Source organism: Chiloscyllium plagiosum, chromosome 16, assembly GCF_004010195.1.
Source record: "Chiloscyllium plagiosum isolate BGI_BamShark_2017 chromosome 16, ASM401019v2, whole genome shotgun sequence".
Taxonomy (NCBI): domain Eukaryota; kingdom Metazoa; phylum Chordata; class Chondrichthyes; order Orectolobiformes; family Hemiscylliidae; genus Chiloscyllium; species Chiloscyllium plagiosum.
The window spans coordinates 39,532,740-39,556,236 of record NC_057725.1 but is presented as its reverse complement, the minus strand read 5'-3'; the positions used below and the strand labels follow the sequence as shown (position 1 = coordinate 39,556,236).

At 40.8% G+C, this 23,497-nt stretch overlaps 1 protein-coding gene across 5 annotated transcripts in view; it reads left to right on the top strand.

The window, feature by feature from the left end:
* The window catches only part of LOC122557812 (DENN domain-containing protein 5A-like), a 264,214-nt gene that overhangs the window by 144,405 nt on the left and 96,312 nt on the right, over positions 1–23,497 (top strand). For all 5 annotated transcript variants that reach the window (XM_043705881.1, XM_043705880.1, XM_043705882.1 and 2 more), the window contains one exon: positions 3,735–3,969. In XM_043705881.1, the coding sequence (XP_043561816.1) occupies positions 3,735–3,969 (235 nt within the window). The remainder of the gene's footprint in view (positions 1–3,734; positions 3,970–23,497) is intronic.

The following is a 23,497-nucleotide window of genomic DNA, read 5'->3' as shown; positions in this document are numbered from 1 at the left end:
AAATGGGGAGCCTTCAAAAATGAGATAATGACAGCCCAGAGGCATGATGTTCCTGTTAGGGTGAAGGGTAAGGTTCTTAGATATAGGGAATGTTAGATGACTAGAGAAATTGAGGTTTTGGTCAAGGAAAAGCAGGAAGCATATGTCAGGTATAGACAGCAGAAATCAAGTGAATCCTTAAAGGCAGATGGAATATACTTAAGAGGAAATCAGGAGTGGAGAAAGGGGACATGAGATAGCTCTTGCAAATAGGGTTAAGGAGAATCCAAAGGGATTCTACAAATACATTTAAGGGCAAAAGAGTAACTAGGGCTAGGGAAAGAATAAGACCCCTTAAAGATCAGCAAGGCCACGTATATATGGAGCCGCAAGAGGTGGGGAGACACTAAATGAGTATTTTGCATCAGTGTTTACAGCGGAGAAGGATATGAAAGGTGTAGAACATGGGGAAATAAATGACATAATCTTGAAAAATGTCCATGTTACCAAGGAGGTGGTGCTGGATGTCTTAAAAAGCACAAAGGTGGATAGATTCCAGTACCTGATTAAGTGTGCCCAAAAACTCGCGGGAAGCTTGGGAAATGATTGCTAGGCCCCTTGCTGTGATATTTGTATCATCGATAGCCAAAGGTGAGGTGCTGGAAGACTGGAAGTTGGCTAATGTGCTATCACTATTTAAGCAAAGTGGTAAGGAAATACCAGGGAACTGTTGACCAATGAGCCTGAAATTGGTGGTGTTGGAGGAACTCTTGAGGGACAGGATTTACCTGTATTTGGAAAGGCAAGGACTGATTAGGGATAGTCAACGTGGCTTTGTGTGTGGGAAATTGTGACTCACTAACTTGATTGACATTTTTGAAGAAATAACGAAGTGGATTGATGAGGGCAGAGTGGTGGATGTGTTCTATATGGACTTCAGTAAGGCATTTGATAAGATTCCTCATGGCAGACTGGTTAGCAAGGTTAGATCACGTGGAATACAATTCGAACTAGCCATTTGAATACAGAACTGGCTTGAAGGTAAAAGACAGAGGATTGTTGTGAAGGGCTGCTTTTCAGACTGGACACCGGTGACCATTCGTGTGCCACAAGGATTGGTGCTGTCTCCACTGCTTTTCTTCATTTATATAAATGATTTAGATGTGAACATAGGAGGTATGGTATTAAGTTTGCAGATGTCCCCAAATTTACAGGTATAGTGGACAGCAAAAAATGTTATCTTAGAATACAATGGGATCTTGATCTGATGGGCCAATGGGCCGAGAAGTGGTAGATGGAATTTAATTTAGATAAATGTGAAGTGCTGCATTTTGGAAAGGCAAATCAGGGCAGGACGTATACACTTAATGGTAAGGTCCTGGGGAGTATTGCTGAACAAAAAGACCTTGGGGAGCAGGTTCATAGTTCCTTGAAAGTCGAGTCTCGGATAGGATATTGAAGAAGGCGTCTAGTATACTTTCCTTTATTGGTCAGTACACTGAATAAAGGAGTTAAGAGGTCATGTTGTGGCTGTACAGGACATTGGGTAGGTTACTTTTGGAATACTGTATGCAATTCTGGTCTCCCTGCTGTAAGAAAGATGTTGTGAAACTTGAAAGGGTTCAGAAAAGATTTACAAGGATGTTGCCAGGGTTGGAGGATTTGAGCTGTAGGGAGAGGGTGAGTAGGCTGGGGCTGTTTTCCCTGGAGCGTTGAAGGCTGAGGGGTGACTTTACAGAGATTTTTAAAACTATGAGGGGTATGATAGGGTCAATAGATAAAGTCTTTTTCCCAAGGTGGGAGAAGCCAAAACTAGAAAGTATAGGTTTAAGGTGAGAGGGGAAAGATTTAAATGGGAGCTAAGGAGCAACTTCATGCAGAAGGTGGTGCATGCATGGAATAAGCTGCCAGAGGAAGTGGTGAAGGTTAGTACAATTACAACATTTAAAAGGTATTGGATTGATATATGAATAGGAAGGGTTTGGAGGGATATGGGCCAAATGCTGGCAAATGGACTAGATATCTGGTTGGCATGGATAAGTTGGACTGAAGGGTCTGTTTCCGTACTGTACATCTCACTTCCATCTTGATTTGTGTCATCCGTTAACTTGGAAAATGACATTTCATCCCAAATCATTGAATAACTAGTGTCAAGCATTGACTCTTCGGATGTCCCACTAATCATAGCTTTCCAACTTGAAAATGATCCATTTATTCCTTTTTCTGTCTTTTGACTATTAACCAGTTCTCAGCCCATGACTGTTTATATTCCCTAAACCCATACGCTCTTATTTTATATACTAACCTCTTGTGTGGGGCCTCACATTTGAGATTGACCACAGTTAATACCTTCCTTTTTCTTATGCCAGTGTTACCTGTCTCTCCAAATTCTCTGAGCATCATATTTTTCCCTTCTCATGGTAAATCTTGGTTCTCAAACCCTGCCAAGTTAGTTTTAAATATTCACCTCCCATTGCCACCAATAGCACTAGCTGTAAGGGTGTTGGTCCCTGATCTGTTAAAATGTAACTTAATGTAACTCATCAGCTTGTACAGGTCTCTTCCTACCCCAAAATCTACAGCAAGAATCTAAAACCTTCCCTCTTGTGTCACCTTTCCAACTATGTCACACTGATGTCACTCTTTAAATGCTGGTGCTTTATGATCTATCCCCGTTTTGCAGTTTTTGATTCTCCAAAATTTTCCTGCTCCTTTATTTCTGACCTTTGATCTCCTGTTAAACTTTTAAAATCTAATATTCTTTCAGTTACTGAGGAGAACAACCTCTGCTCTGTACATCTGAAGCCCTTCATCACTAGAAACATTCTTTGGAATTTTTTCTGCATCCTCTCTAAAATCATTACACCCTTCCTCAAGTGCAAGGCTCAGCTTTGATGCTGTAATCCAATTGGATATCAAATCAGTTTTTTTATACAATTTTTAATTAAATCTTATCAGCATCCTACAGGCATTCTTCAGTGTTTTCTCATCTTGCTCCGATGCCTTCAACAACTTGTGCAGATTTACCGCCCAACCCTTCCTGCCACCCTGAAGCATTTCTTACTTTACTTGCTTCAGTTTTAGAATTACACCCTTAATAATGTCTCTCTCTATCTTTTCTTTTGTATGTTTTAAAATAAAAAGCTCACCTAAATTAAAGTCATGATTCGGAGATGCCGGTGTTGGACTGGGGTGCACAAAGTTAAAAATCACACAACACCAGGTTATAGTCCAACAGGTTTAATTGGAAGCACACTAGCTTTCGGAGCATCGCTACATCTGAATACTTAAATGTGTTACCTCATTGTTTTAGGTAGCATCAATTCCTGGGGAGTAAGAAGAAAATTAATTTGGGCACTGTTTTCTGGCATAATGGAATTTTTATCAGTAATTTTAATGCAACCATAGGGAGTTAAGATCAAGCACAGTATTCAAGCAGAGATAGATGCAGGGAATAAATTGGGGGGTGAGGGGGTGGGGAGATGTGCATGAATGAAAAGAGGTTGGAACCCTATAGAGTGCTTCCAATTAAACCTGTTGGACTATAACCAGGTGTTGTGTGATTTTTAACTAAATTAAAGTGGCAGCCTTGACTCAGTGACAACACATTGCATCAGAAGGAAATGGATTCAAGTCATACTTCAGCAACTTCACATTGTGTATCTCCAGACCAAATTTATATCATTAGGCATCTCATTGCTTCTATGTTAAACTGTTGTCTTTTGTTGAGTCATTCTCCTATTCTTTCTTCACAGGCTTCTTTCCTTTCAGACCAGCCTGAACCTTACCTGCCATTCCTGTCCAGATTCCTTGAAACACAAATGTTTGCTTCATTCATTGACAACAAAATAATGTGCCATGATGACGATGACAAAGACCAAATCTTAAAGGTATTTGATGCCCGAGTTGACAAAATCAGAACTTTGAATGTTAGAACGCCAACGCTCCGTACATCAATGTATCAGAAGTGTACTACCATAGATGCAGCAGGTAAGGAGACCATATGGTACCCAATGTTTGAATTCTATTTCATTTCTTTTCTCAGTGGACCATTTTTTGTTTCGCTTGCATTTGACCACAGGAATAATTGGGTGAAAGATACTTGCTTTTAGCCAAGGTACTCTAAATATAGATTACCAAAACATGTTGAGATCCATTTACCTGGATAGCTAAATTTGACTGATACTGAAATTTTCCTGAGTTTGATCCACTGCAATTTCTAATTTTGCTCAAACATTGTCAAAACCAGAGGAAATGGGTATCTATATTCTTTTGCTCCAAGTGCATTCTGTGAGTTGAATATGGATAGCTCCTCATCTTCCTGATGATAAACTGCATTATGTAAAGATGTGAATCAAGGAAAATATTCATATTTTTAAAAACATTTGTTTTCCCCTCAAATTGTTTTGTTTGATAAGCCAAGAGATGTTGGTCTGGGGAAATGGAACATTAACTGTTTTGCACACTACTGTGCCTCAAGCACACTTGACCACATTATCGTGGAAGTATGCACAGTAAATATCCTCCCACTCTTCCCCAAGAAAAATCTTAGGAGAGTAACAATATATATTTTGCCATTTCCCACATCAGTGGTCATCTAGGCTGACAGTGTTAAACTAGTGGATCTCACCAACTCAGCTGGACAGCAAATATTGCCTTAGCAGTAAGGTTCAGATTGAAAAAAAAACTTTAATTCATATTGAAATGAAAACAGAAAATTCTGAAGAAAGTCAGCAAGTCCAGCAGCATTTGTGGGGATGAAGCAAAGTTAACATTTTGAGCCTGATATGCCTTCTTCGGAACTGAGTGGGTTTAGAGTGAATTGATTTTTTTTCAGTTGTGTGGCTTTTAAAATCAAAATCAAGGTTTAATCCATTGCAAGTAAAGTAGTTCCAGTTGCCTATGGAAAATGCTGTACAAACGTAAACAAACTTGGCAAGCCCAGCAGCAACTGTGGAAAGAAATGAACAGTCTGTTTGTCTGCACAGATGTTAGCAGACCTGCGCAATTTCCCAGCACTTCCTGTTTTTATTTCAGATTTCTGGCGTTCACAGTATTTTGCTTTTGTTTAGTGTACAAATAAGTGTTGTTCTGAAATGAAAATCAGGTCATCTACTCATCTCAATAGCATGCATGGAGTGTGATACTCACAGGTGTCTCATCGGATGCTTTTCCTGTCATCAATGACATGAAGTAATGCTGCATAATAGAAGCAGATCTGTTTGCCATCTATTTTTTCAGCCATTTTATGCATATTCAAAGATCTAAACTTCACATTTTAATTTGGGACAGACTGCAACCTCTTCAACTTGCGAAGGCTCAGATCTCACACATGATCACAGAGGAGCTACTAACTGGACTCTTGTTTGCTGATGACTATAGTATCTAGCACACTGAACAGCATATAGTTGCTTGTTGACTGCTTTGTCTAAACCTCAGAAATCTTGAGCCATGCAGTAAGTTTAGAAAGAGAGAATTTGTAAAATTTAAATTCTTTCTCCAAACTGCAAGATCCCAAGGTCATAATGAATAGTACACCACCTCAACTCAGTTTAGGAGTTTTGCTATTTTTGATTATCTCACCAAAAATTCCACATGAGATGTTAAAATGACACATTGTCTGGCAAAAGCAGGCTTTGAAGAGAGAATGGACTTGTCTAAAAACCAAAGATTAAAATTCCCAGGCAGTGGTTCCCTGAACATATGTACTGCTGTGAGGCATTAACAACCTTCCTGGATCAAATAGAGTAACTGGAAGTATTCCACTTTTCATGCTTCAGATCTATCTGCAACATCAAATAACAGAACAAGATCTCTAATACCAATGTTTTTGCAGGACGTTGATTGATATGAGAGCATTTATTTGAGTTCAACCTTGCTAAGTTGGCCATATTGTTGTGTATGTAGTGTTCCTGCACACTATGGGATGGTATTCTGTAGTCAGTTGAGCATGAGAATCCACACCCTAGGTCGGTCCCTACAATCTAATACAATGACATTCTTAAAGCCAATCTCCAAGCCTGTAATTGGATCCCATTATGCTGGGGAAAAACAACCCTGGACAAGGTATTTGTGATCAACCGCTCTTAAGCATTTGTAGAGAGTAGGTACCCACAACATAAGCCATCAACAGCAAAGCCAGGCTCTTCACCAACAACTCCAACAGCAGCTTCAAACTTAATAAATAGTTGCTTAAGGTAACAAGTATTGTTGAAAAATGTAATGTGCTGTTGAAGCTGTTCATCCTGCACTTATCAGGACACATGCAAGAATAGTAAATCACAAAGGCAGCAACAATTTATATTGCATGCAAGAAAATCTGTGAGTTGGTTGGCAAGTCGATTCTGGTTGAGCTATTTCCATGGAGAATGCAAATTTTGTCCCAGCAGTCTCGTCTAACTTTTTAAAAAAAAGTAACGTTTGGATATTTTCCTTTGTCCTGGAAAGGTCTAATGATCTTAGTACACTTGGGATTGGATAACAATTTCTAGACAATCAGGGAATTACATATAATGATGAATTTTGTAATCAGACTGGTTGAGTATGGTCAATATTCTGTCTATTTCATACAGCCAAAGGTATAAGCTGTATGATACAATCCACCAGTTACATCTGCATAAAATTTATTTATCATGTTATTTATTTGCATAAACAGCAAATGTCATTTTGGCTTGGTGACAGCATCTTGTCAATGGAAAATACCAGGCATGTTGCTACTGCAAAGTAGCAGCTTCAAACAGTTAAATTTACCTGTTGCTCAATGTTTTGATATACCTTACCTTTCCAAAAAAAGCAGCCTTTTGCTTGATGAGTATGCCCATTGCACAGTAAACAATACTCTGTCAGGGTAGCCATTATTCAACATGAAAGCTTTCATTGTGAATCTTGCACAGTGAGCAAATGGCTTAGGACCTATTTATGAAAATACGCATAAGAGCTTACTGCTTGTATGATTTGTTCCCAGGATGGCAGAGCTGTGTCTTATTCAGCCTTTATTGACCATCCCTAATTGCCGTATATAGGTGAGCCTGAGCTGCTTTCATGAACTGCTGATAAAGTATAGTATATGGGTTTATAGGTCCACCCACAGCAGTATTTTGACCCAACAATAGTGAAGGAGTGGTGATGTCAAACTCAAGATGGTTGTGGCTTGGAGGGGAACTTGCAGTTGGTGGTGTTGCCCTGTGTCTGTTGCTCTTTCCTCCTAGTTGGTCGAGATTGGAGATCTGGAAACTGCTGTTGAAGAAGCCTGGATAAGTTGCTGCACTCTTGTAAATGATACACTCTGTTGCCACTATGTATCAGTGATAAACACAGTGAGTGTTAAAAGTAGTGGAGGGATAACATTTAATTAGCCATGCTTTGTCTTGTACGGTTTAAGTCATCTTGAGTGTTGTTGGAATGCAGTCCTCCAGGCAAATGGAGACCATTCTATCTCAATTCTTACTTATGCCTTGTAAGTGAAGGATAAGCTTTGGGGAGTTTGGAGATGAATTATTGGCCATAGCGTGATAGCCTTTGAACTTGTGTAGCCACAGTAATTATATAGCGACTCCAGTTCCTTGTAAATGGTCACCCCAGAATGCCAAAAGCAAGAGGTTCAGTGATGGTAATGTATGTGGATGATGAGGGGAGTTGATAGGATTCTCTCTTGTTTGACATAGTTATTGGCTGGTGCGTGTATGGTGTATGGTGTGAATGCTACTTAACATTTCTGAACCCAAGCCTGGTTGTTGTCCATGTCTTGTTCCTATGGACCGCATGCAAGCATATGTGACTATCCCCATCTCTAACAGTACGATGGGAGAAAGATAATTAATAAAGCAGCTAAAAATGCTGGGTCTGGGACACTCTTCTGAGGAATTTCTTTGGTAATGACACAGGATTGGGAGATTTATCTCCATCAACTACAACCGGTCTCTTTGTACTGGGTTTGACTCCTGTGGAGAATATTCTTCCTGTTTTCCTTTGACTGCAGTTCTCTAAGGAAGGGATTTTTAATGCCATACTTTGTCAAATGTTGCCTTGACATCAAGGGCAGTCTCTCTTCTCAGGAGTATGGTGCACTTGTTCATATTTGGACCAAGGCAGTAATCATCAGGAGCTGAGTGGCCTTAGTGGAATCAAAACTGAGCCACCTGCACCAGAGATGTGTGACAACATATCTGAACAGTTTGATTTTAAAAAGTACATATTACTGAACAAGTGCTGCTGAAATAGTACTGTTGATGATCAATTCCATCACTTGGCTGATGATTGAAAATAGACTGGGTTGGTAATTAATTGGTAATTAATAATCCTGCTTATTGTGGTCACGTCATACCTGGGTAATTTCCCATATTGCAGGGTAGATGCTCGTTGGGAGCTGGAAGAACAGTATGGTTAGGGGCACAGCTAATTATGGAGCTGAGGCTTTCTGTATTATTGTCAGGATGTTGTCATGGCACTTTACAATATCTGATGCTTCAGCTGTTTCTTGATGTTACATGGAGTGAATGGAATTGACTGAAGATTGGCATTTGTGATGCTTAGAGACCTTAGGAGGATGCTGAGATGATATGATTTATTTCTGTCACGTGTACTGAGGTACAGTGAAAAGTGCTGTCTTAAATGCTTTATAGGCAGATCATACTATACATGTGCATTAGGGTAACACAACAGAGCACAGGATACAGTGTTACAGCTGCCAAGAAAGTGCAGAGAAAGATCAACATTAACATTTAAGAGGGCCATTCAAAAGTCCAATAACAGCTGGGAAGAAGCTATTCTTGAATCTGTTCATACGTGTATTCAAACTTTTATATCTTCTGCTTGATGGAAGAGGGTGGAGGAGAATATAACCGTGATGGGAGGAGTCATTGATTATGTTGGTTGCTTTCCTGAAGCAGCAGGAGTATAGATAAAGTCTGTGGATGGGAGGCTGGTTTGTACGATGGACTGGGCTATGTTCAGAACTCTCTGTAGTTTCTTGTGGTCTTGGGAAGGGCAGTTGCCATACCGTGCTGTGATGCATCCAGATAGGATGTCTTCTATGGTGCATCTATAAAAGATTTTTAAGAGTCATTATGGACATGCTGAAGTTCCTTAGGCTCCTGAGGAATTAAAGGCTTGGTTGTACTTTTTTGTGATGTCAATGTGAGTGGACCAGGATAGATTGTTGCTGATCGTCACTCTTAGGAACTTAATGTTGTTGACCATCTCGATCTCAGAACCATTGATGCAGACAGGAGTGTGCCCTCCACTCTGCTTCATTAATTTGATGGCCAGCACCTTCGTTTTGCTGACATTGATGGAGAGATTATTATCTTTACATTAAGCCATGGAGCACTCTCTCTCCTTCCTGTCCTCTATCTTACAACATAGAACTTAGAACATTACAGCGCAGTACGGGGCCTTCAGCCCCCAATGTTGTACCTATCTGTGAAACCATTCTGAAGCCCATCTAACCTACACTATTTCATTCTCATTCATGTATTTATCCAGTGACCATTTAAATGCCCTTAAAGTTGGTGAGTCTATGACTGTTGCAGTCAGTGCATTCCACACCCCCACTACTCTCTGAGTAAAGAACCTACCTCTGACATCTGTCCTATATCTATCAGCTCTCAATTTAAAGCTATGTCCCCTCATGCAAGCCATCACCATATGAGGTAAAAGGCTCTCACTGTTCACCCTATTTAATCTTCTGATCATCTTGAATGTCTCTATTAAGTCACCTCTCAACCTTCTTCTCTCTAACAAAAACAGCCTCATGTCCCTCAGCCTTTCCTCATAAGACCTTCCCTCGAATACCAGGCAACATACTGGTAAATCTACAATGCTTCCACATCTTTCCTATGATGCGGTGACCAGAACTGTACGCAATACTCCAAGTGCGGCCCCATCAGTCTTTTGTACATCTGCAACATGACCTCATGGCTCCGAAACACATTCCCTCTTCCAATAAATGCTAACACACCATATGCCTTCTTAACAAACCTATCAACTTGGGTAGCAACTTTCAGGGATCTAATCATGTGGATAACGAGATCTTCTGCTCATCCACACTACCAAGAATCTTACCATTAGCCAGTACTCCGTATTCCTGTTACTCCTTCCAAAGTGAATCACCTCTCACTTTTTCTGCATTAAACTCAATTTGCCACCTCTCAGTCCAGCTCTGCAGCTTATCTATATCCCTCTGTTACCTGCAACATCCTTCGGCACTATCCACAACTCTACCGACCTTGGTGTCATCCGCAAATTTACTAACCCATCCTTCTATGCCCTCATCCAGGTGATTTATAAAAATGACAAACAGCAATGGCTCCAAAACAGATCCTTGCGGCACACAATTAGTAACTGAACTCCAGGATGAACACTTTCCATCAACCACTACCCTCTGTCTTCTTACAGCTGGCCAATTTCAGATCCAAAATGCGAAATCACCCTCAATCCCATGCCTCCATATTTTCTGCAATGTCCTACCATGGGGAACCTTATCAAACGCTTACTGAAATCCATACACACCACATCACCCACTTTACCCTTATCCACCTGTTTGGTCACCTTTTCAAAGAGCTCAGTAAGGTTTGTGAGTCATGACTTACCCTTCACAAAACCGTTTTGATTATCCCTAATCAAATTATTCCTTTAAATAATTATAAATTCTATCTCTTATAATCCTTGCCAACACTTTACCCACATCTGAAGTAAGGCTCCTGGGTCTATAATTGCCAAACATTGTCTCTATTCCCCTTCTGGCACTATTCCTGTAGACAATTATGACATATAGATCAAAACCAAAGGCTCTGCAATCTCCTCCCTAGCTTCCCAGAGAATCCTAGGATAAATCCCATCCAGCACAAGGGACTTATCTATTTTCATATTTACCAGGATTGCTAACACCTCCTCCTTCTGAACCTCAAACCTGTCTAGTCTCATAGCTTGTATCTCAGTATTCTCATTGGCAACATTGCCTTTTTGTTGTGTGAATACTAACGAAACATATTTAGTGCCTCTCCTATCTCCTCGGACTCAACGCACAACGTCCCACTACTGTCTTTGACTGGCCCGAACCTTTCTCTAGTCGTTCTTTTATTCCTGACATACTTATAGAAAGCTTTAGGGTTTTCCTTAATCCTATCTGTGAAAGACTTATCATGTCCTCTCCTGGGTCTTCTTAGCTCTCTTTAGGTCCTTCCTGGCAAACTTGTAACTCTCAAACACCCTAACTGAGCCTTCATGTTTCATCTTTACAGAAGCCTCCTTCTTCCTCTTGACAAAAGATTCAACTTCCTTCGTAAACCATGGTTCCCTCGCTTGACCACTTCATCCCTGCCTGACAGGTGCATACTTTTCAAAGAAATGCAGGAGCTGTTCATTGAACAAGATCCACATTTCAATTGTGCCCATCTCCTGCAGTTTCCTTCCCCATTCTATGCATCCTAAATCTTGCCTAATCACACCATAATTGCCTTTCCCCCAACTATAATTCTTGTCCTGCGGTATATACCTATTCTTTTCTGTTGCCAAAGTAAACATTACTGAATTGCGGTCACTATCACCAAAGTGCTCACCTACCTCCAAATCTAACACCTGGCCAGGTTCATTACCCAGTAAATCCAATGTGGTTTCGTTTGTTGTTGGCCTATCTGCATACTGTGTCAGGAAACCCTACTGCACACTCTGGACAAAAACTGACCCATTTAAAGTATAGTGTTTCCAGTCAATATTTGGAAAGTTAAAGTCTCCTATAACAACTACCGTGTTTCTTTGCTCCTATCCAGAATCATCTTTGCAACCCTTTCCTGTACAACTCTGGAACATTTTGGAGGCCTGTAGAAAACTCCCAACAGGGTGACCTCTCCCGTTTCTAACCTCAGCCCATACTACCTCAGTACACGAGTCCTCATCAAATGTCCTTTCTGTCACCATAATATTGCCCTTGATTAACAATGCCACACCTCCCCTTCTTTTACCACCTTCCCTGTTCTTACTGAAACGTCTAAACCCCAGAACCTGCAACAACCATTCATGTCCCTGCTCTATCCATGTCTCCTAAATGGCCACAACATCAAAGTCCTAGGTAGCAACCCATGCTGCAAGTTCACCCACCTTATTCCGGATGCCCCTGGTATTGAAACAGACACACTTCAAACCATCTCTTGCCTTCTGGTACACTCTTGCAACCTTGAATCCTTATTCTGACCTCATTACTCTCAACCTCCTGGACACTGGAGCTACAATTCAGGTTCCTATCCCCCTGCTAAATTAGTTTAAACCCTCCCAAAGAGATTAGCAAATTTCACCCCCAGGATTTTGGTACCTCTGTGGTTCAGGTGTAGACCATCCCATTTATAAAGGTTCCACCTACCCCAGAATGAGCCCCACGTATCTGGGTATCTGAATCTCTCCCTCCTGCACCATCCCTGTAGCCACTTGTTCAACTGTTCTCTCTCCCTATTCCTTGCCTCGCTCACACATGGCACAGGTAACAAAGCAGATCTTGTCATCATTTTGAGATCTGACCCACAAGGCTGTTGTAATCAATAAACTTGTCAATGGAGTTGGTGTGGAATTTGGCCACACAGTTATATGTATATAAGGAGTATAGCAGGGGACTGAGGGTGCAACCTTGTGGGGCACTGATGTTGAGAATTATTGTGGGGGAGGTGTTATTGCCTTAATTTACTGACTGTGGTCTGTTGGTCAGGAAGTCAAGAATCCAGTTACAAAGTGGGGAGCAAAGACCTAGATTATGGAGTTTGGCAATGAATTTGTTTGGAATTATTGATATTAAAGGCAGAGCTGTAGTCCATAAGTAGGAGCCTGATGTAGGTATCCTTGTTGTCCAGATTTTCCAGCGATGAGTGTATGGCCTGGGAACTGCGGTGGACCAGTTGCACTGTCGGCAGATTTCAAGGGATCAAGTCAATCTGGGATGCTCCAGCTGATGTGAGCCATGACCAAACTGTCGAAGCACTTCGTAATTGTGAGCATCAGAACAACGGGACAGTCATCATTATGTTGCATTATTTTTCTTTGGCACTGGGATGATGGTGATCTTCTTTAAACAGGTGGGGATTTCAGATTGTAGAAAGGAGAGGTTGAAGCTGTCTGCAAATACTGCTCCAGCTGGTCCACGCAGGATCTGAGTGAATGGCCGGAGACTCCCTCTGAATCAGTCACTTTCAGTGGCTTCACCCTTATGAAGGCTGATCTCATATTTGCAGCAGTGACCGAGGATACAAGTGCATCCAAGGCACATTTCACTGCCCTTCTGTTCACTGCAAGGGTGGAATCCATTTTGCTTATCAGGCAATGATGTACTGTTGCCTGCGATTCTTTTCAACATCACTTTGCAGCCTGTTATGTCTTGTAAATCTTGCCACAAACGATGAGTGTCTATGTGGTTAGCCTGGGTCTCGTGCTGAATTATCAACTTTGTACTCCTGATTATAATGCTTTAGGTTTGACATTTGTTCTGAGATACTGTGCTCCCTCATCGGTGAGGATGTAGTATTTGTAGAGCTGCCATTTCCTATTGTTTAATTGTTCACCACCATTCATGGCTGGATGAAGCAGGACTGCAGAGCTTAAATCTGCTCTGTTGGTTGTGGGTTATGGGTTGTCTGTCACATATTGCTTCTGTTGTGTGAAGGCAAATAATCTTGTGTTGTAGCTTAACAAGGTTGACATTATGGTGGCTTCATATTCAATAGTTTTTGTTGACTTGAGTTCAAAGGATTGTGAAGATACCTAATTTTTTTTCCCTCAAGTCAATGAAAGGACGGTGGAACATTATTTTCAATAAAGCCTTTCTTGGAAACCACATGGTTCCAAATAATTGCTGGCCTTATTTGCTTGAACTGAATTTTTATGACTGGGTTTAATGGCTTTGAGTTAATTCTGTATTTTGAGTTGGGTAAGATTGCCAAAAAGAAAGGAATGCTCAGGTTTTGAAGCATCTTTGTGGGGAACTCATGTTGAAACTGAATTGTCTTCTTGAAGACTGAAGGGGTCTTGCTATAGCGTTTCCTGAATAAGGTACTACTGTCAAGACCCCAGAGATATCTGCTATGTTGGTGACACCTTTTTGAAACTTAATTTGTAGGATGCGGGTGTTGCTGGCTGGGCCACCATTTATTTCCCATCTCTAGTTGTCCTTAAGACAGTGGTGGCAAGCTGCCTTCTTGAAACACTGCAGTCTATTTGCTGTACATTGACTCCCAATGCCATTATGGATGGTGTTCCAGGATTTTGACCCAGCAACACTGAAGGAATGGCAAGATATTTCGAAGTCAGGATGGTGTGTGACTTGGAATATTCCATCACACTCCTGAGTTTTGCTTTCTAGATGGTGATCAGAGTATGGAGAGTCAGAAGGTGAATTACTTGTTGCCAGATTCTTAGCTCTGACATGTTGTTGTAGCTACACTACTTCTGTTGAGAGTCCAGTTCAGTATCTGGTCAAGAGTAACTGCCAGGATTTTGATGGTATTTTTAGGTGTGCCCTCCTGTACTCTTCTTTGAATCAGAGTAGAATCCCTGGCTTGATGGTACTGATAAGAGTGAGAAATCTTAAGACCATAAGACATAGAAGCAGAAATTAGGCCATTCAGAACATCGCATCTGCTCTGCCATTCACACATGGATCAGTTTCTCAACCCCATTTTCCCGCTTTCTTCCTGTGACCCTTGATACTCAAGAACCTATCTAACTCACTCTTAAGTACACTGGAAGACCTGGCCTCCACAGCCTTGTGTGGCAATGAATTCCATAGATTTGCCACTCACAGGTTGAAGAAATTTCTCCTTATCTCCATTTGAAAAGGTCCTCCCTTTATTCTAAAGCTGTGCCTTTGGTTCCTAGTCTCTCCACCCCGGAGGCTCCCTGCTTTAATTCACAATGAAGGGCTTTTGCTCGAAACGTCGATTTTCCTGCTCCTCGGATGCTGCCTGACCTGCTGTGCTTTTCCAGGACAAATCTAATCTAGACTCTGATTTCCAGCATCTGCAGTCCTCACTTTTGCCTCATATGTTAAACTGTTCATTCCTGGACCATTCTCATGAACCTCCTCTGAATATGCCAGTGCATCCTTCCTGAGAGATGGGGCCTAAAACTGTTCACAATACTCCAAATGTGGTCTGACCACAGCCTTACAGAGCCTCAAAAGTGCATCACTGCTTTTATATTCAAGTCCTCTCAAGTCTCTGAATTCAGATTTCTGAATTTTCTCCCCATTTAGAAAATAGTGCATTCCTGTATTCTTCCTCTCAAAATGCATGACCTTACACTTTCCCACATTGTGCTCCATCTGCCAATTCTTTCTCTCCTAATCTGTTCAAATCCTTCTGCAGTCTCTCTGCCTCCTCAATGCACCTGATCCTCTACCTATCTTTGTATCATCTGCAAGTATAGCCAAAATGCTCTCAGTTTCTTCATCTAGATTGTTAATATATCAAGTGAAAGGTTGTGGTCCCAATACTGAACTTTGCAGAACACCACTTATCACTAGCTGCCACCTAGAGAGGAACCCTTTTATCCTCACTCTCTGCTTTCTGCCAGACAGCCAAGCTTCTATCCATGCTGGCATCATGGCTCTAACACCATGGTTCTTTATCTTACTCAAGAGATATCTATGTGGCACTTTGTCAAAGGCCTTCTTGAAGTCCAGGTAGCTTACATCTGTTGGCTCTCGTTGCTCTAACGTGCCCCTTACTTCCTTAATGAATTCTAACAGATTTTTCAGGCATGACATCCCCTTGATGAAACCATGCTGACTTTGCCCTGTTTTACCATACATTTCCAAGTATTCAGAAATCTCATCCTTCATAATCCATTCCAGGATCTTACCCACGACTGAGGCTAGACTAATCGGTCTGTAACTTTCTATCTTTTGCTTTAATCCCTTTTTAAACAGGCATTTTCCAGTCCTCTGGGACCCTCCCTTATTCTAGTGATTTCTGATAAATCATCACTAATGCCTCCACTATCTCTTCAGCTATTTCCCTTAGAACTCTGGGGTGTCGTCCAACAGGTCCAGGTGATTTATCCACCTTCAGCTCATTCCATTCTTCTAGCACCTTCTCCTTGGTGATGACCACCATTGTCAGTTCCATCCCCTCATTCTCTTGAATTTTTGGGATAATACTTGTGTCTTCCATCGTGAAGACTGATGCAAAGTAATTATTCAGTTCCTCAGCCATTTCCTTGTTCCTTTTATGACACGCAGTGAACCTCTCTCCTAATCAAGCCAAGCACCCAGAAAAGCTCTCCTTGCCTCATAATCTTTTAAAATATGAGTGACAGAGAACTCCCAAGTTCCACTATTTAAAGAAAATAACATCAATTTATTTTCTTTATCTTTAAAAGTGAACGTTAAACAACAACTATTCACAACTCTAAGCCCCCCTTTCTCTTAACTGCTTACTATCTGCCTCCAACTCTATAACAATCTGCTGTTCTAATAAGGCACTTCTTAAGATTCCATCAACTTAATTTCAACACCACACAGTCACTGTCTTCTTCCGTGTCTTCACTATTCCGGCTGAGGATCTCCCTGGGTCGTCGTCTTTCTTTTTATTGTGAGTATGTTTCATATGAAAGGGTACATTTGATAGAGAGTGTTTTCTAATTTCTTTGAGAGCAAGATGTTAAATGGGCAATTAGCTCTCCATGAGTATCTCTCTCTATGGCAGTTGCACTCTGACCAATTTTCAAAATGTCCGCATTTCATTGGTTCAATGTTGGCAAAACAATAAATTCAAACTCAATTTGGTTTTAGTATCCTGGGGCATAGTTTAAACTGGTTAAATTTGAATTGTTGTCAAAACAGCAACTAAAACTCAGGTATCCATTTTACTGCCAAATGTTGCATATTTTCAATTTTCCAGTACATAGGTGCTTGTTAGCTCTCAATTCAGAATAGCATTCTGTCTCTCTCTCAAAGATACTGTACATGCCTTCAGCTTCATAACATTCCCCACTACTATCTCTCCCATGTAATTTTCCAGCAGCCCAGTTTCCAGTTTTGCCTCTCTTTTGCCCTTTATATGTTGCAAGAAACTCTAACAGTCTTCCTTTATTTTACTGGCTCACTTACCCTCATAGTTAATCTTATCCCTCTTTTTTTTTCCTGTCCTCTGTTGTGGTCGGCATGGACGGGTTGAACCGAAGGGTCTGCTTCCATGCTGTGACTCTATGGCTCTATGACTCTGGTTTCCCTCTGTCCTTCGCCCCATTATATGCGTTCTCTTTTCTTCTTTTATGCTATCCCTAGTCAGCCACAGTTGCCTCATCCTCCCTGTACCATGCTTCTTTTCCCTTGGCATGAATCTCTGCTATGTCTCCTGAATTAGTCCCAGAAACTCCTGCCATTGCTATTCCACTGTCTTTCCTGCTCAGTTCCTCTCCCAGTCAATTCTACCCAGCTCCTCCCTCATGCCTCTGTAGCTGCCTTTATTCAGCTGTAATACCATTATCTCTGATTCTATCTACTTCCTCTCAAATTGCAGAGTAAATTCAATTATATTATGATCATGCCTCCTAAGGGTTCCTTCACATTAAGCTTCCTTATCAAGTCTGCCTCATTATACAACACTAAATCTAGTATTACCTGCTCCCTAGTGGGCTCCACCTCAAGCTGCTCCAAAAAGCCATCTTCTAGTTATTCTACAAATTCCTTTTCTTGCGAACCACTACCAACCTGGTTTTCCCAGTCCACCTGCATATTGAAATCCCCATGATCACTGTAAATTTGCTTTTCTTACACATCTTTTCTATCTCCTGGTGTATCTTGCACCCCAGCTCTTGACTACTGTTTGGAGGACTGTAAATCCAACTATGGCTTTTTTTTTACCTTTGCGGTTCCTCAATTCTACCCACACAGATTCTACACCATTTGACCTTACTTCACTTCTTACTATTGATTTAATTTCATTTCTTACTAATAACACAACCGCACCCCCTCTGTCCACCTGCCCGTCTTTTCGATAGGCTTTATATCCTTGAATATTCAGCTCCCAATCCTGATCCCCTTGCAGCCACATCTCCATGATGCCCACCATATCATAGCTGCCAATTTCTATCTGTGCCACACGCTCATTTCCCTTATTCCTTATACTGCGTGCATTTTGACATAACACCTTGAGTCCTGTATTAATCGTCCCTCTTCTCATTGTCATTGTTTTTCCAGTATGTTTGAAGTTTGATTGCTAACCCTCTCCAAACACCCTGTTGTATTTGTGTTTGTGCTGGAGATTTTAACAACCTCTCCTGAGTTCTGCACTCTTACCTCTTCCTTTAATTCAGGTTTTCTAATTTCCACCACCCCGACCCTTTCCATTTAGTTTAAAGCCCTGTCTACAGCCCTACTTACCCTTAGTTATGCAATTCGCTTGCATTGTGGTCCCATCACATTTCAGATGAAGACCATCCCATCGCAACAGGTCCCTTTTTCCCCAGTACTGGTGCCAGTGTCCCACGAATTCAAACCCATTTTCCCACACCAATCTTTGAGTCATGCATTTACCTGCTTTATCTTATTGACCCAGTGCTAATTAGCTCGTGGCTCAGGTAGTAATCCAGAGATTATTACCTTTTTGGTTCTGCTTTTGAATTTAGTTCCTAGCTGCTCATACTCCTTTAGCAGAACTTCTGCCCTAGTTTTAGCTATGTTATTGGTACCTACGTGGACCACAACCACTGGATCTTTATCCTCCCTCTCCAAGTTCCTCTGCAGCCCAGATGAAAGATCCTGAACCTGTGACCAGGCAGGCAACACAATCTTTGGGACTCTCGATCCTGGTCACCGAGAACAGTGTTTATGCCTCTAATTATACTATCCCAAATTACAACAACATTTCTCTTCTCTCCCCCACTTGAATGGCTCCCTGCAACATGGTGCTGCTGTCAGTTGGCTCATCCTCCCTGCAGTCCCCATTCCCATCTACACAGGGAGAAAAATTCTTGAACCTGTTTGACAATGACGGGCTGAGGCTCCTGCAACTCTACTGCCTCAGTCACAGTCGCACCCTCCTCTCCCTGACCATTAGCTGAATTTGAGTTAACTAGTCTAAGGGGTGTGACAGTCTCCTGAAACACAATATCCAGGTAACTCTCCCCTCTCCCTGATGTGTCACAATGCTTGCAGCTCGGACTCCAGCTCACCAACTCTGAGCTGGACTTCTTCCAGCGACCAACATTTATTACTGACATGGTTACTGGGAACCACAGTGGGGTCCACCTGCTCCCACATCATGCAAAAACATCTCATCACCTGACTGTCCATCCATTATTTAATTAGTTTTGAATTTGTTTTTTGTTTCAATTTTTAACTGTTTTTGTATATCTGCTTATGCAAGTTGTAACTAATAAATTAACAAGATTCAATTTAATACAAGTTTAAAATTTAGCCAATCAAATCACAGCCTTCCTGTGACATCACCTTACAGTTTCACATCAGCTAAAACCCTCAGAACCCTTCCCAGGCTGCACTCCTATCTATTACGCCACAAGATCACAGATTGAAGTTGAATACAATTTTACAGCTGCAAATGGCCTATGGCGTCTAATAAATGGCCAGTTTTGAGTTATTGGATCTGAGTGAAATCTATACCATTCAGCATGATGGTAATGTCACACAAAGTTATAGAAAGTATCCTCGCTCTGAAGAAGGGGTTTGTTTTTATAAGGACTGTTATGGTCACTTTTACCAATATTATTATGGATACATGTCTAGAGATTGGTAAATAGACAAGTTTTCTATCTTGTTGTTTGCCTCACTTCTTATTGCAGTTCCAGCAGTGACATCTCATAATTCAATCAGTGTTGATGCTATTGAGCCTGTCTTGCTGATGGACATTAAAATACCCGTACTAGAATACATTCTGTGCCCTTTCGTATCAAGGAATACTTATTCATTAACAAAGAACCATAGTTAGTAATTGGCAGGAGGTATGCTTGCCCATATTTGACCTCATACCATGAGACTTCATGGAGTGTGGAGTCAATGTTAATCACTCCTTTGGCAACTCACTGTCAACTGTATACCATTACGTTGCCAGCTGTGGTGGATCTGTCCTGCCAGGTGTGCCAGAGAAGATATACCTATGGATGATGATGGTGGTGATTGGGACATAGTTATGCCCAGAGGATCATACCTTAACAGTATCTGGCTGTTGCTTGACTTCTCCCAATTTTGGCACAAGCCCCCAGACATTAATAAGGATGACTTTGCAGGGTTGGTAGGGATAGATTTAGGAGATCAAAGTTGAAATTTTATTGCTGGAACAGCACAGCAGGTCAGGCAGCATCCAGGGAACAGGAGATTCGACGTTTCGGGCACAGGCCCTTCTTCAGGAATGAGCAGAGAGTGTTCAGCAGGAGAAGATAAAAGGTAGGGAGGAGAGACTTGGAGGAGGGGCGTTGGAAATGTGATAGGTGGAAAGAGGTCAAGGTGAGGGTGATAGGTCGGAGTAGGATGGAAGCGGAGAGGTCAAGAAGAAGACTGCAGGTCAGGAAGGGGGTGATTAATCATTGTTATTTTTAGTGCTGAAGCTGCTGCTGGTAGGTCGCCCTAATTTCACTCCTTTGTATAGATTTGTATTCATTTAACTGAGCAGCTCCTGCAGTTAAATTCAACTTTAATGGCATTTTATCTGCCCAAAGAGATGGCAGTGATCTATGCCTAGTTTTCACTAACATTTTTATTTACTTTCTTCAGAAGTATGTTTTTAATCGAATTATCCCACACAGCTTCTTACATGTTCTCAATAAGCAAGTGATATGTTTACTATGTTTGAATATGGGGTTGCATGTAAGAATTTTGAATTTCTTTCCATGCATTACATTCCACTCAATCTAACAAGCTTCTTCTCCCAATGTGCTGTTTGAAAAATTCACTAAAGATTTTACTGTAATTGTCTCCTGTAAGTCTATCTTCACTTGTTCATTTGCACATTGAGATTCTACAGCTCCATTTGCTATCAGATTGATTTTATTGGCAAATTTGTAACTATGTAACTGTGATAACAAAACAGCTTTATCAAAATCATCCTGTTGTTAAATGGCAACCCAAATTGATTATTGCTTGCTTTGCATCAGGCATACTCATGTATCAGCCTAAATTGCCAATTTTGCCCAATAAAAGTTCCCAGTTTGTTTCAAATTAGAGGCAGATTAAAGATTAAAAGGGATGGATGTTTGATGATTTGAGCAGACAGAATGGGTTGAAGAGTTTCCATGCTGTTTTAAAAACTTCATGATTTGGCTTGACTCTAAATTATGCTGGAATGGTAAGGTACCTCAAATCTTTGTGCAATGATTACAGTAAATTATTTCATATTCCTACAATGTAGTAGCAACTTGACTGGTATTTTCCATTAACAGAGTGCTGCTATCAAACCAAAATGATGTTCTGCACACCTTGCAATTAAGTAATGTAGTATATGAATTTCAGTACCAGTATAGTATGAAGTACATAGACCATTTGTCCCAAAAGTATTTGACCATATCAAATAATATGTCCTGATTTGACAGTGCAGTGTTGGACTGGAGTGTGCAAAGTTAAAAAACACACAACACCAGGTTATAGTCCAACAGGTTTATTTGGAAGCACTAGCTTTCGGAGCACTGTTCCTTCATCAGGTGGTTGTGGAGTATAAGATCATAAGACACAGAATTTGACGCAAAAGGTTACAATGTGATGTAACTGAAATTATGTATTGGAAAAGACCTAGATTGTTCGTTAAGTCTCTCATTTTTTTTAGAATGACTGTAATCTTTTGCTATAAATTCTGTGTCCTACGATCTTATACTAGTGCTTCCAAATAAATCTGTTGGACTATAACCTGGTGTTGTGATTTTTAATGAAAGTAATATGTCCTTCTTACAAGAGACAGAGTTTTGACTGTACTTGTCCAGCACATGCTTGCAAAACTTGAAACATAATGCCTAATGTTTGTTGTGATTGGATAGCACTTGCTGAAAATGCAAAATGTGCTGTGAATTATAGTACAATCAGGGAGTTGGTTAGCTAAATTGGTTGGATGATTGGTTTGTGATGCAGAGTGATGCCAATAAAATGGGTTCATTTCTCATACCAGCTGAGATTACCATGAAGAAATTTCCTTCTCAAGCTCTCCTATTGACTGAGACATGGTGACTCAGGTTCAACCACTATCAATCATCTCTAGCTAATGAGGGGAGCAGTCCTATGGTACAATAGTGCTATGGTAACTTTATCTTAAATTTGTTTTAAAGGTAAAAGGAAATCAATTTGTCTCCTAATGCTGCTCATGTATTTTGCTGGAAACTATTTATATATTCCTATATTGGCACCTGTCCTCTGCAAGCAAGTGGATCATGCCCAAATATTATTTCCTTATTGAGTTAAACAAAAGCATGGGGCACTCTTGTCCATGTGTATTTTTCACAAATATGTTGCCAACTGATCAACATCCTTTTTCCTCATGCAATATTAATTGTTGCTTTCTTTTTGAAAATGAGCAATCTCTCATCTCTTCTGTTAAGTACAAGACAAAAAGTTTTGACACCATGTCATTTATTTTCAGCAATATCATGTAATGCTGACAATCAGATCTGTAATCTAGATTTGACTTAACATGGTGTCAGATGACACCAACCTAGAATTCATCCATTACAGAGGCAGGAGAATCCATCAGTTCCAATTGATGCTAACAATGCATTGTACTCTGACAGTGGAACACGTTTTGGGAAGTTATGGAGGAAGTTGCAGAGCCCCTTGTAGAAATATTTGTTATCATCTATAACTGTGGGTGAGGTGCTGGATGACTGGAAAGTGGTTAATGTTCTGCCTTTGTTTCAGAAGGGATGTAAGGAGAAGCGTGGGAACTATAGATCTGTGAGAATGACTTCAGTGGTGGGTAAGTTATTGGAGGTGATTCTGAAAGATAGGGTTTATATAGATTTGGAGAAGCAAGGAAAGATTAGGGATAGTTAGCATGGCTTTTGTGTAAGGGAAATAGTGTCTCTCAAGCTTGATTGAAAAAGATTGAGGACTGAGTGGTAGACTTTGTTTACTTCGATTTTATTAAAGCCTTTGACAAGGTTCTGCATTGTAGAATAATTAGTAAAGTTAGATCATATGAGATTTAGGATGAGCTTGTCAATTGGATACAAAATTGGCATAATGGCAGGAGACAGAGTGGTGCTGGAGGGTTGTTTTTTTGGATGGGAGGCCTGTTGCCAGCAGTGTTCTGCAGGGATCAGTGCTGGGTCCATTTTTGTTTGTCATTTACATAAATTATTGAGATGAGAATATTGGAAGGCATGGTTAGAAAGTTTGTGGATGACACCAAAATTTGTATTGATTCGGAGATGCCGGTGTTGGACTGGGGTGTACAAAGTTAAAGATCTCACAACACCAGGTTATAGTCCAACAGGTTTAATTGGAAGCACACGAGCTTTCGGAGCGATGCTCCTTCATCAGGTGATTGTGGAGGGCTCGATCGTAACACAGAATTTATAGCAAAAATTTGTAGTGTGATGTAAC